The sequence below is a fragment of the Thamnophis sirtalis genome, unplaced genomic scaffold (genome assembly GCF_051295495.1).
Source record: "Thamnophis sirtalis isolate CommonGarterSnake01/CBP01778 unplaced genomic scaffold, rThaSir2_p1.2 scaffold_11, whole genome shotgun sequence".
Classification (NCBI taxonomy): Eukaryota; Metazoa; Chordata; class Lepidosauria; order Squamata; family Natricidae; genus Thamnophis; species Thamnophis sirtalis.
Window position 1 is genome coordinate 66452277 of NW_028261391.1, and position 13124 is coordinate 66465400.

The window sequence follows — 13124 nt, forward strand, 5'->3', positions numbered from 1 at the left end:
GAATTAATATGCTGAAAGAACTGTGCTTTCATGGTACTAACTGCATAATTTTTTTTAAAAAAAAATTAATATTGTTTAGGTTTGTTCTTGAGCCCCTTCTGCCAAAGAAGATGCATTCTCGATCACAAGATAAGTTGGATAAAGATGACTCAGATAAAGATAAGAAAGAAAAGAAGAAAGAGAAGAGAAACAGCAAACACCAAGAAATATTTGAGAAAGACTTGAAATCAACTGATATCTCTCTGCAGCAGTCTGAAGCAGTGATACTTTCAGAAACTGTAATTATAATTAGTCATACTTTATTTTTAAAAAAATAACTTGTGCATATCAGAATTCAATCTGTCAAAATGCTGGAAGAGGCGGGGGGGGGTTATACTCTTAGGATCTGGCATCATCACTAAGGAGTTTATATCATTTAGGGCTGATTTGAATATCTCCAAACTTATAAATCCTTGTGAATGTAACGTAAAGAGGAAGCAGAAATAATTAGTATATTCGCTTGAAGAAGCCTCTTCTCTAGATCATTTAGCCAAGTGATCAGATAGCGCATCCCATGTGCTGACATTTGGAAAATTATGCAACTTTATCCCCATATGTATTTTTAAGCCTATACTGTGCCATCTTAAAGAGAGTTCAGGGAGTGGAGATTAATCGGTATCCAATAAGTTTTTCCAGGCCTACCATAAACTTTACAATGATCATAAATTATATTCAGTCTTTAAAGGAAGTATGCTAAGCACAGTCAAAAGAATCTGCAATTATCCCTTATCCATATAGGGGTGTGAGAGAATAAAAAGAAATTGTATTTAAGCATCTATTGAAATTATTTAGCTTGAGAAGGGTGCAAGTAAATAAATCTATTTAACTACCACTGTGGTGGTTTGCATCTTTTTGGCTGAAAAAAGATTGGAGTTTTACGTATATAACTCCCAGAATTCTCCAGCCAGCTCTGAAGTCTTAAAGTTGCCAAGTTTGGGAACCACTGACTTATGGTATAAAAACAGGTCTATGCACCTATAGTACTAAGGTGACCAGATTTTAACATTGTAAAGAGGGACACCATTGATGGGGGGGGGGGGGTTTGATTAATTTTTTTTTTAAATCGTGACTTTTTTAAAATGCCACGGGACGCGGGACAAATTGTTCAAAATCGGGACTGTCCCGCCAAAAGCGGGACGTCTGGTCACCTTATATAGTACCTTTCTATATTTTATTGAAAAATAATCACAAAAAGCCTGCATAAGCATAGAGATTTAGGGACAGTAGATGTACAGGAAAATGTTGTGAAATGGAATTTGGAAGCAAGTGGGATAAATAACTTCCTGGAAGTGATAAGACTCCTTTCTGAGTGCCCCCAGGTCAACATATCTTTGGTTTTCAGTAACAGGCGGGAAAAAATGCAGTATAACGGTTTTACTCTAAGAGACATGACAAATTATAAATGCATTTCCATTGTATATCAGTCACTAATTCTTATTAGAAGCTCTATAGTTTCCCTAACACAGATAATTCAGTACAACCTGTATAAAGTTCCACCAGTAACTAAAAATACTAGTTAAGATTATGCGGTTTAGTGGCCTGAATGAGAAAACTCAACGTTAGTTGATGATTGTAGCATAAAGATTTGAATCATTATAGAAATATTTTTCATCCTCATCTATCTTTTAATCTGCTAGTTGTACAGAACATTTTATTACCCAAAAGAAACCTAGGGAAAAATCTATCGTATCTTTGGAAAAGGACACACCAAGGTTCTTTTATTAATGCTATTTTATTAATTTGACTGAATAATGTTGCATTGAAAGAAAAACTTTTTTACTTATCATTATGACATTATGATGTGCATATTGGAACACAACACAATGTTGAAGCTCATAAATTCATGTTTTCTCTCTTATACCCAATGCTCTATGCTCTAAGATCAAATTAGTTTTTATTGTATTTCTTGGCAATTGTAGTATGTAATTTGGCCTACTAGATATTGCTGAATTACAACTCTATCAACCATCATGACCAATAGTAAGAGATGCTAAGAAGTATAGTTTACCAGTATGTTGTGGACCACTGTTTTTCATTTCTGGGGTAAAATATACTTCAAATTGGTCTAACATTCTGTTTTTCTTCCCAATTAGATCAGCCCATTGAGACCACAGAGACCAAAGAGCCAAGTTATTAATGTTATGGGAAGTGAAAAACGGTTATCTGTTTCCCCGTTGCCACCTCCTCAAAGTATTCCTCCGCCAATCACTCCAAGAACCAAGCTTTCGTTCACTTTACAGCCCAGTAAGTCTCAAAAAAATTGTGTCTGGCTGTATTATTTTCATAAACAAATGTATAGAATATGTCTGTCAGGGGCACACTCAGAGGTGAGTTCCTACCAGTTCGCACCTATTCGGTAGAACCGGTGCGTCAAATCTACCGAACCGGTTAGAAGAGGTTCCACCAGTGGACCCGGAAAGCAGGCCACACCTACAGAAGAGGTTCCAAAAATTTTTGAAACCCACCACTGGTCCTTGGATAGGATTATTCTACACTATCATGCTCCTATTTATAAAGCTCAGTGCCTCTGTGAAAGGTAAGGATGACTACTGCGTTTGTGGTGCAATCAGAACATTGCGTGTGTTGAAGTTGTTTTAACGCAAACCAAAGATGCCTTGTAAAAAACAAGTTTACATCCTATTCTTATGCATGCCAGTGCTGTGTGTGCAATAATTTAAGGTGGTTCTGACAAGTGTCGTCGGCATCTTTATATCCGGTCACATGGGCGGCAAGCCACTCCCACAAAGGAGGCCACACCCACAGAGTAGATTCGAACAATTTTTGAAACCCACCACTGGACACACTCATGTTGACCTTGGGTTGAAAAGAAATAATTGTATCATGCCTCTGCTTTGAGAGATGCCACAGCTGTCTCCCTGCTCCTATTTAATATCTACACAAAGCCTCCTATTTGCATTTCCCCAGATAACATTTCCCTATTTAGAGTTGGTGTGCAATTTGGGAGTCTTCCCAGGATCACGGTTGGGAAGTAAATGGAAGCCAGGAGGTTTTTTGCATCCATCTCATGTACCACATTTATCCATTCATAGTTTGGGTGTTACCACTCACAGTCATTCGTGTTTTAAATACATCACAGTTGTATTGTTGCAATACTCTCTACATAGGGCTACCCTTGAAAAGGTTTTGGAACTTCACCTTCAAAAATTCAGCAGGGCATGAAGTTGGGGTGCACCGTGTATGCACCACATAAAAGTAAATGTTTCCCCTTTAGAGTCATGTCAGACTCTAGGGGGTCAGTGTTAATCTCAGTTTCTTAGCCGAAGGAGCAGTGGTGCGTTGCAGGTGGTACGCCCCGGTACGGGCATACCGGAGCCTGCCTGGAGCACTGGGTACTGTTCTGGTACGGTGCTCTGGAGGGCCCACCTGCCCGCCTGAGCTCCTTACCTGTCCTTTAAGCCTTTGGCACTTCCGCAAACGTGCATGGTGCGTATGGCGCCTGTCCAACGGTCCGCTGAGCAGCTGGAGCATCACAGAGGCTTGCAGAGACGTCGCAGGCAGGTACACATGCATGTGGTCGGCCATGTGGGTGACACTGGGCCCGTTCCACCCGTACCCGGTTGGAACGGGATCAGGAACCCACCACTGCGAAGGAGCCAGCATTTCCATGGTTATATGACCAGCATGACTAAGGCACATGAGCTCACTCTGTCACGTGGCACTCGGGTCTCAAACCTGGTCCATGACAAGCTCATTGTCTTTAACTGGTGAGTCATGGCGCCCTCCACACCTATGTATAACCATAGCTAAGAGCGTTTATTTTTTTGGAGGGCAATTCGAAGTGCTAGATCTCTAAAGCCACACATGGCATGGTTACTCCCCTCTCCAGTAGCTTTATCTCACTCCACTACACCTGTCAGGGTGGGTATGCTCTGGCTCCTTTTTGTGAAGCAATGTTGCTTGGTGAAACTTTCTCTGTCAGGGCACTTGTCCTATGAAACAGCTTCACCTTGAGATGGCCGTGAATATTTGGCTATTCATCAGGCACTGTGGTGAGGATGTTAGTGGAGACCTTTGCTGGGTTTTTATGCTTTAAAGAATTTTTAAGGGTAGCCTTCTCTACTGCCTACTGCCAATCACCTCCACTCGACCAATTAGATCCCATAGATTAGGCCTCCTCCGAGTTCCATCAGCCGGTCAATGTCGACTGGCAACCACGCGGAGGAGAGCCTTCTCGGTGGCAGCTCCGACCCTATGGAACGAACTCCCCGTGGAGATTCGTACCCTCACCACCCTCCAGACCTTCCGCACAGCCCTTAAAACCTGGCTGTCCTGACAGGCCTGGGGCTAAAGACCTTAACCCCACCCGAATTGTATGAATGTTGTGCTTTTAACAATGTATTGTCTTATGTGTTTAACTTGGTTTGTCCTCCCTCCCTTTGAACTGTGAGCCGCCCTGAGTCCCCCCAGGGAAAAGGGCGGCATACAAATAAAATACCTATACCTATACCTATACCTCTATATTTTATTTTTTTATTGAAAATTTTGAAAAAAAAACTTTTAGAAATATTTACCTCCCTCCCCCTCCCCTCCCCCCCAACTCCCCCCCAACCTCCCCCCCCCAGCTTCGCAGAACCAATACAGGATATAAATCTTTAACAAGGATATTCTAAGATAAACTTTAAAAAAAAAGTTAGTATCATCTTTCATTTGAGCTTTAACTCCTCTTTTGTTAGGCTAACTCTAAACAGATTATATCATTCCTTGTTTCTTCAGTCATAAACTATCTGGAATTTCTTAGTCCCGTATTTATTTTCTCTATGTTTTTGACTGCTTGGTTTTTCGTTAGTTGCCCAAGGTTCTTGATTAACACACGTTGCTATAGATACAGTATTTGCTTAATATAAATCAGTCAATAAAGGCTTATTAGAGAGGAAGTAAGAATATATGGGAAAGAGATTCTTTTGCAGGTTCCTGGTCTCTCCAACTCTTATCTAAACAAGGGCAGGTAATTTGCAGAGCCTGATTTTAGGCAGCCTTATTTCATGCAAATGGAAGGAGTTTAGAGAAATACAAGGAAGGGGGAAAAGTTCTTTCCAAGTGATCAGTTTTGATTTTTAACAAGGAAAAAAAAAAGCGAGAATAGCAAAAATAAAGGAACTAAGGCAGGAAATCTTCAATAGGTGATCACTTCTGACAAGAACAATCTGTTCCCTGGAAGGGAGCGCAGTAGAGAAGTTGGAGGGGGCGGAGGGAGGAGAGGGAAATGGAAGAGTCTGGAAAAAAGGAGGAGATTGCAGCAAAAGTTACAGTAGAAATAGGTAAGTAAAACAGATTTTGTCCATTTTTTCTTGGCGGTAGTCAATACCAGGATTTGACCATTAAAAATTATTTGTGCAGAAATACAGATTTCCTATCTCTTCCCAGAAATTAAGGAAGTTATGAAACTATAAAAGTCACTGTTGCCTTATTCAGTATTGCAGAGCAGACTACAATTTCCAGAATCCCCTGGCAGCAGAGACCAAGCTCAGATAAATTGTTTGCTTATTGGATATGGAATCCACTTCTAGGTACTCTTGGAACCAGTTAAGTGCGCTTTCCAGATCTGAGGACTGAGATGTCATCTCTTTGGCAGGCTTTAATGGGCTGTCTACTTCTCACAATCAGTTCCTGTCTTTTAATACTGCAGAAAGGCAGTTGTCTGCAAGAGTGAATCTTTAAGAGGTTTGAGATGGATGTGCACAGTGACGTGTGGTGAGGTTTATGGCTGGTGAGGCAAATGGGCAAAAGCCACCCTATGTCAGACACAGCGACAGGGCATTCGGACTCCCCAGCGCCGTGTCCGCCATAGAGCAGGATGCGTTCCGCATCTATGACAGATACAGCGCTGGGGTGTTCGGACCTTCACTTTCCAACTGCTTCTCACCACTGCTGTGCTCTGCCACTTCGCCCTCCCCTGCCTCCTCCGACGAACAATCCCGCTGCTGCGCTTCCACTTTCTTCAGCTCAGGCGGAGCCGGGACACCCAAGCTGCTGGCGGCGGGGGGGGAGCTGAGCAGCCATGATCCCCCTCCCTAGCCAGCCAGCCCCCCCCCCCGGCCCAACCTACTCCCCACCCAGCCGGCCGGCACAAGGCCTCACCGCTCTTCTCCTCCTCCTCCTCCTCCCCGCTCAAGCGGCGGTGGGCTCTGTGGGACAATGGGGTCTCATTCCTCCCCCGGAGTGGCGAGAGGCAAGATCGAGGCGAGCGGCAAAAGAAAGAAAGCGCCAGCCCACAAGTAGAGGCGGCTCACCTCTGCTGGTGGGCTGCCTCTCTCTTCTCAAACAAGCTGCCTCCCTACCTCTCCGACTCATAACCACCTTCCCTCTCTTCTCAAACAAACTCTCTCTCAAAGTGAAGAAAGAAACACACGCACAAACACACACACACATTACTTACAATAATAAAATTACTTACAAATTACATTAATTTTGAATTCCTCCCCCTCCCTCCGGCCCACATACCTTTTCCAGCTTTTTCACAGAGGATTTCAACTCTGCTCTTGTCTGCCATGATGAAAATGTAAAAATGTAAAAGGAAAAAGGCAAGAGCTGCTGAGGTCAGGCTGGGTTAGCTGCTGCCAGAGTCCACAATGGATGACTCTGCTTAACTGTTTAAAAAAGCCTCTTAAAAAAGTGCCCTCTACAGGAGGAGGCGAAAGAACCAAGTACCTCATCTACATAAGGAATTTTTCGGCTTTTAACCCTTGCTTAACTCTGCTCAAGTGATCATAAAGATAGACTAAATGAGGCACGTGGTTCTCCCGCCTCCTCCTGTAGAGGGCGCTTTTTAAGAGGCTTTTTTAAACAGTTAAGCACTAAGCAGAGTCATCCACCGTGACTCTGGCAGCAACTACCTCAGCCTTTTTCATTTTATTTTATTTTTTCTTTTCATGATGACAGTGGTGAGGCCCTGCCTCCCCTGACTGCACGTCCCTGGATGTGCACGATGTTAAAGGTCTGATGGGCTGCTTCTAAAAAAAAAAAGTTTTTTTTTACTACTTTTCTGAGGTAGAAAATAAAAATGAAATAGTAGTCAGGTGAAAGACATTTTTTTTCCCTTTAACTACATATACCTGATCCCCTTTCCAAGGAGTTCATGGCAGTGTATGTGATTCTTTCCTATCCCCGTTTATTCTTTCTAACTACCTTGTGAGGTACAATAGGCTAAAAGACAGAACGGAAAATCTAATTTGAAGTTGGATTTGTAACATCTTTAGCCACCTCGCTTACAAGCACTTGTATCGCACGTTTTAAATTGTGTATGATTTGCCTTGTTTGGAATTAAAGATTTTAACAAACTTCTGGTAATTTTTTAAAAAGGCCCTAAATAGAATGTATCTGCAATGATATTGTAATCTATTAATTGTTCCTTTTGATACCAGAAGCTGTGCAATACAGGTAGTTCTCGACTAGTGGTGGGTTTCAAAAATTGTTCGAACCTACTCTGTGGGTGTGGCCTCCTTTGTGGGAGTGGTTTGCCACCCATGTGACCGGTGGGAGTGGCTTGCCGCCCACGTGACCGGATATGAAGATGCCGATGACACTTGTCAGAACCACCTTAAATTACCTCACACACAGCACTGGCATGCATAAGAATAGGATGTAAACTTGTTTTTTAAAAGGCATCTTTGGTTTGCGTTAAAACAACTTCAACACACGCAATTTTCTGATTGCACCACAAACGCAGTAGTCATCCTTACCTTTCACAGAGGCACTGAGTTTTATAAATAGGAGCATGATAGTGTAGAATAATCATATCCAAGGACCAGTGGTGGGTTTCAAAAAATTTTGGAACCTCTTCTGTAGGTGTGGCCTGCTTTCCGGGTCCACTGGTGGAACCACTTGGCAACTGACTCATACTTATGACGGTGGCAATGTACGAAGATCATATGCTCACCTTTTGCGACCTTCTGACAAATAAAGTCAATGGAGAAGTTGGATTCACTTAATTACCATATTACTAACTTAACAACTGCAGTGATTCACTTAACAACAGCGGCAAGAAAGGTTGTAAAATGGAGCAAAAGTCACTTAACAACTGTCTCGCTTAGGGCTCAATTTTGGTTATGAATTGAGGACTCTCTGTAGCTATTTACCTCATTCTACATTACAGTAATTTTCTAACATTTTAGTAAAATTATATATTTATAAATTTAATTCTTTAAATTGTTCATAGGAAGAGTCATTTTAAATTGGGTGTATCCTAGGGGAAAAAAACTAAAATACGGAATCATTTATAATCACTGACTAAGGAATAATAGGTAAAAAAGTGTAAGAGATGGTTTAGTGGACTCTTTCCTCATAGTAGTATTCATAATAATAATAATATGTAAAAGCATTTGTAGACCATTTCTCCTATATCATCCAAGGTTCAATCATTCATATTGTAGATGAATATCTAGAAATTCCCATCTCAGATGATGCATTTTTGTTATTGAAGGATCGTTTGCAGTATAGATGCTCCTAATTTTTCCACCTGATGAGATACATATATTAACCAGCTCTGTCAAAGAAGGAGCAATGGGGCACAATTTCAACTTTGATTAAGGAGGGGGCAAAGATTAGTAATGGCTAACTCTGCAGTACCAAACATCACTTAAGGAAAGCTGATTAGTCTCCCAGCTGTGTGATCATTCCACAGGAGTCTTGACATTTCTGGTTATTATGGATGTGGTAAAGCAACCATAACAAATATTGTTACAAATACGCTGTTTATTTCTGTTGAATTTAACCTTGAATTTATGTATGAAGAGGCCTTTCAACTTCGCATCTTTCTGGCCCCCCACCAAATTATAAAGCTTGCCCTCCCAGCATGTCGAAAGCACTCATACTTGTCACAATCAAGGACATATATTATAATTTCTAATGTGTTCTGAGCAAAAATAGAGAACAACTTGATTAGCAATTACATATTAGGATAAAAAGACCCTATTAGATGTTTCTTGCTACTCTTTCGTTTTTCAAATAAGAGATGTTGGGAGGAAGTTGTGAAACTAAAAATAAAGTTTCATCTTATTTCATAAAATTATAGATTATCTGTGAATGTGAATAATCTGCTGTTACCTGCATCCCTATTTTCAGATTCAGAACTAAATGGCATGAATAATTTGGAAATGATGGGCATTCCGCCACCATTACCTCTGAAAGGCGTCATGGCAGATTACGGGAATGTCATGGAGAGCCATGAATCTATTAGCCCTGCCACTTCCCCCCCTATACCTCAAAGGGTAAGTACTGTTGCTAGAAGTGAGTCTACATAATATTTATTGGCTTGGTGAAATATTACTTTCATAGGGTAATTCACAGAAACAAATTAAAGATCAATCTTAAGGCCAGTAATTTTATCATATATTTTGTTTCTGGAACAGGCAATTTTGTCAAAATAATTGAGTGAAAATATTGCTGTTTGTAATTAGAAGCTATTCATTATATTCTGACACATAGGCACAGTTAACATTTTTTTCCCCATGTTAGACCAAAGCATGCAAACAAGCTGAATTGTCATCCTCAAAATATTTTGATGGTAAAATTATTATATCTGACAGATAATAAAACATGATAAATATGGGTAATATCAGTATACTAATATAGTGGAGAACAGGGTATATGGGTGTTCCCTACTTCCATTTGTCAACAAAATGGAGCTTGTAGAACTGCTGTTATCCATCTTTTTTTTCCTCTTGAAGCTTCCAGAGTGCCTGAAAATATTGTGAGATGATTTGTGGCAACGTAAAGAAATACCATCTGGAAACAATTGCAAGGAAAATTATTTCACAATACAAAATCCAGAGTGCCTGCATTAGTTTAGCTGCTGGAAAGAGACTTGGCACCCAAAACATTCGAGACCGCCTGCTGACACATACCTCCCAGCGGCCAGTAAGATCCCATAGATTGGGCCTCCTTCAGATGCCGTCGGCCATACAATGTCGGCTGGCGGGTCCTCGGAGGAGAGCCTTCTCGGTGGCTGCTCCGACTCTTTGGAACCAGCTCCCCCCGGAAATCCAGACCATACCCACTCTGATGGCCTTCAGGAAAGCCGTAAAAACTTGGCTGTTCCGGCAGGCCTAGGGCTGTTGACCTCACTGTCGAGGTCCGGGCCCGACTAGAATGAATGTATGAGGGGTGTCTGTTGTTTTAAATTGTTTTGTCGTTATGTGCTCTTTAAACTCTAAACTTTAATAGAATTTGTATGCCGCCCACTCCCTAGGGACTCTGGGCGGCTCACAACAAGTAAAAGCATTTAAAACATTTAAAATTACAGAATTAAAATCAACACAACATCCATTCCATCAAATGGGGATGGAAGTTAATCAACAGCCTCAGGCCTGCCGGAACAGCCAGATCTTGGTCGCTTTACGGAAGGCCGGAAGAGTGGTGAGGGTCCGGATCTCTGCTGGTAGCTCATTCCACAAGGCCAGTGCAGCTACAGAGAAGGCCCTCCCTCAGGGAGCCGCCAACCGGGAATTGTCCGGTCGACGGCACCCGGAGGAGGCCAACCTGTGTGATCTTATTGGTCGTTGGGAGGTAAATGGCAGGAGGCGGTCTCTCAGGTAGCCAGGTCCAATACCATGTAGGGCTTTAAAAGTAACAACTAGCACCTTAAAGCGGGTCCGGAGACCAATAGGAAGCCAGTGCAGCTCGCGGAGGATAGGTGTAACATGGGTGTACCTCGGTACACCCAATATCGCTCGCACGGCTGCATTCTGGACCAGCTTTAGTCTTCGGACACTCTTCAAGGGCAGCCCCATGTAGAGTGCATTACAGTAATCCAGTCTTGAGGTGATGAGGGCGTGGGTGATCATTCGAAGTGCCTCCCGGTCCAGATAGGGCCCCCACTGGTGCACCAGGCGAACCTGGGCAAAGGCCCCCCTGGTCACAGCCGACAAATGGTGTTCTAACGTCAGCTGTGGGTCCAGGAGGACACCCAGATTGCGAGCCCTCTCCGAGGGGTGAATAATTTCACCCCCCAGGTTAAGAGATGGAATGTCAGGACCATCCTTGGGAGGCAACATCAATAGCCACTCGGTCTTGTCTGGATTGAGTGGAAGCTTGTTTGCTCCCATCCAGACCCTGACAGCCTCCAGGCACTGGCACATCATTTCCACTGCTTCACTGAATTTTCCTCTCTGTCAAGCCTCTTTCCCTCACTTTCCATGTTGACTTTATAATGGCTTTTATTCCTTTTCCTTATCTCAATTATTATACTAGAATCTCTCTGAGTTTTCTCACAGTTGTCTTACTGCGAAACAGAGCTTTGACTCACGAAATCCCACTGTTCAGCATTTGAATCTTCAAACACTTTCCTTCTGCTCTGAAAAAAGAAGAATATGTGCCTTCTGGTTGAACTATAGATCCTCTGAATGTTGGGTAAAAAAAATCAGGACATAATTCTTGACTCATTCTGATTTTGTCTGTCACATTTCTTCATTCACAACACTCTTACATGTATCTGTTCATATCCAATTTTTGCCATCATGTTTGCCATGAGGCTTACATTGTGTTGGGAGATAATCAGAAGATTTCAGGATATGTATGTGCTTCTGATTTTTTTTTTCACAACAAAGGTAGGAGAATTGTTTAATTCTGCCTTCAGGTCGAAAGGCTAATTATGCAGCTTCCAGTCAGTTTAAATAAATAAATATTTTTTTTAGATCTGTCCTTCCTGTATTTCCTCTTACAAAGGTTTTGCTGTATAAGTTTGGAATGCAGTAAGACAGTATTTAATTTACAGCCTTCTGTCTCCAATGCTTTAGTTAAATATTTTTGATGCCAAAGTAAAGCTGCTTCTTTTGACAGTGTCCAAACCGTTGCCTGCATAGTTATTTATTCTCCTCCCCCTTTGTGGTTCTATTGTATATTCTAACTGAAGGTTGACACAGCCTTCCATTCTTCTGAGGTTAAGTAATATGAGGACGCAGATTGTTGGGGGCAATATGCTGACTCTATAAACTGCTTAGAGAAGGCTGTAAAGGATTATGAAGCGGCGTATAAGCGCAAGAGTATATAAGTGCTATTGCTGTTGCTATTCTGTACTAGTTAACATTTACATAAACTTCCTGAAGAAGATCATTTGAAATGAGCACTTCAGTGTGGTGCTGACATACCAGTGACGTGCGGTGACATTTATGGCTGGTGAGGCAGCAATTTTTTTAGACTTGTGGAGTTCAACTCCCAGAATTCCACAGCCAGGCATGCTCAGTTCCAATTTAAAGCGACAGCATTTGTTTTTCTCCTTTGCTAAATAAGTTTCCTTCTTTCTTTTTCTTCTCCCTTCCCCTCCTTCCTCCCTCCCTCCCTCCCCCCTCTCTCACACACACACACACACACACACACACACACACACACACAAAGTTGCACCAGGAGGATGAAGTTTGAATTCCTCCCCCTCCCTCCGACCCACACGTACCTTTTCCAGCTGTTTCAGAAAGGATTTCAACTCTACTCTTGCCTGTCATCATGAAAAGAAAAAAAATGTAAAAGGAAAAAAGGCAAGAGCTCTGAGGTCAGGCTGACCTAGTTGCTGCCAGAGTCACCGTGGATGACTCTGCTTAACTGTTTAAAAAAGCCTCTAAAAAAGCTCCCTCTACAGGAGGAGGCAGGAGGACGACATGCCTCATCTATGTCAGGAATTTTTTGGCTTTTAACCCTTGCTTAACTCTGCTCGAGTGATCATAAAACACCTAAAGTCAGACTAGATGAGGCACGTCATTCTCCTGCCTCCTCCTGTAGAGGGCACTTTTTAGAGGCTTTTTTAAACAGTTAAGCAGAGTCATCCACACAGTGACTCTGGCAGCAACTAGCTCAGCCTGACCTCAGCTCTTGCCTTTTTCCTTTTACATTTTTTTCTCTTTTCATGATGACAGTGGTGAGGCTCTGCCTCCCCTGACTGCATGTCCCTGTGACATACAGATGCAAAACTCTAAGGGTGCTGGATCCTGCCTTAATAGCAATAATAGACTGGATGAGGAAGAACAAAGAACAAAGTAAAAATCACATCCAAGCAAACAAAGGGCGTGTTGATAAAACAGGACATAGGATTGAAGTGAAACCTATTGTAAAGAAGGTTGCATTACAACAGAAAGAAA

General features: G+C 42.1%; 1 protein-coding gene across 3 annotated transcripts in view; it reads left to right on the plus strand.

Moving 5' to 3' along the window:
- The window catches only part of DOCK1 (dedicator of cytokinesis 1), a 457702-nt gene that overhangs the window by 428434 nt on the left and 16144 nt on the right, over window positions 1-13124 (plus strand). For all 3 annotated transcript variants that reach the window (XM_087725976.1, XM_087725977.1, XM_087725978.1), the window contains exons 49-51: window positions 80-278; window positions 2133-2283; window positions 9121-9266. In XM_087725976.1, coding sequence (XP_087582102.1) covers window positions 80-278; window positions 2133-2283; window positions 9121-9266 — 496 coding nt within the window. The remainder of the gene's footprint in view (window positions 1-79; window positions 279-2132; window positions 2284-9120; window positions 9267-13124) is intronic.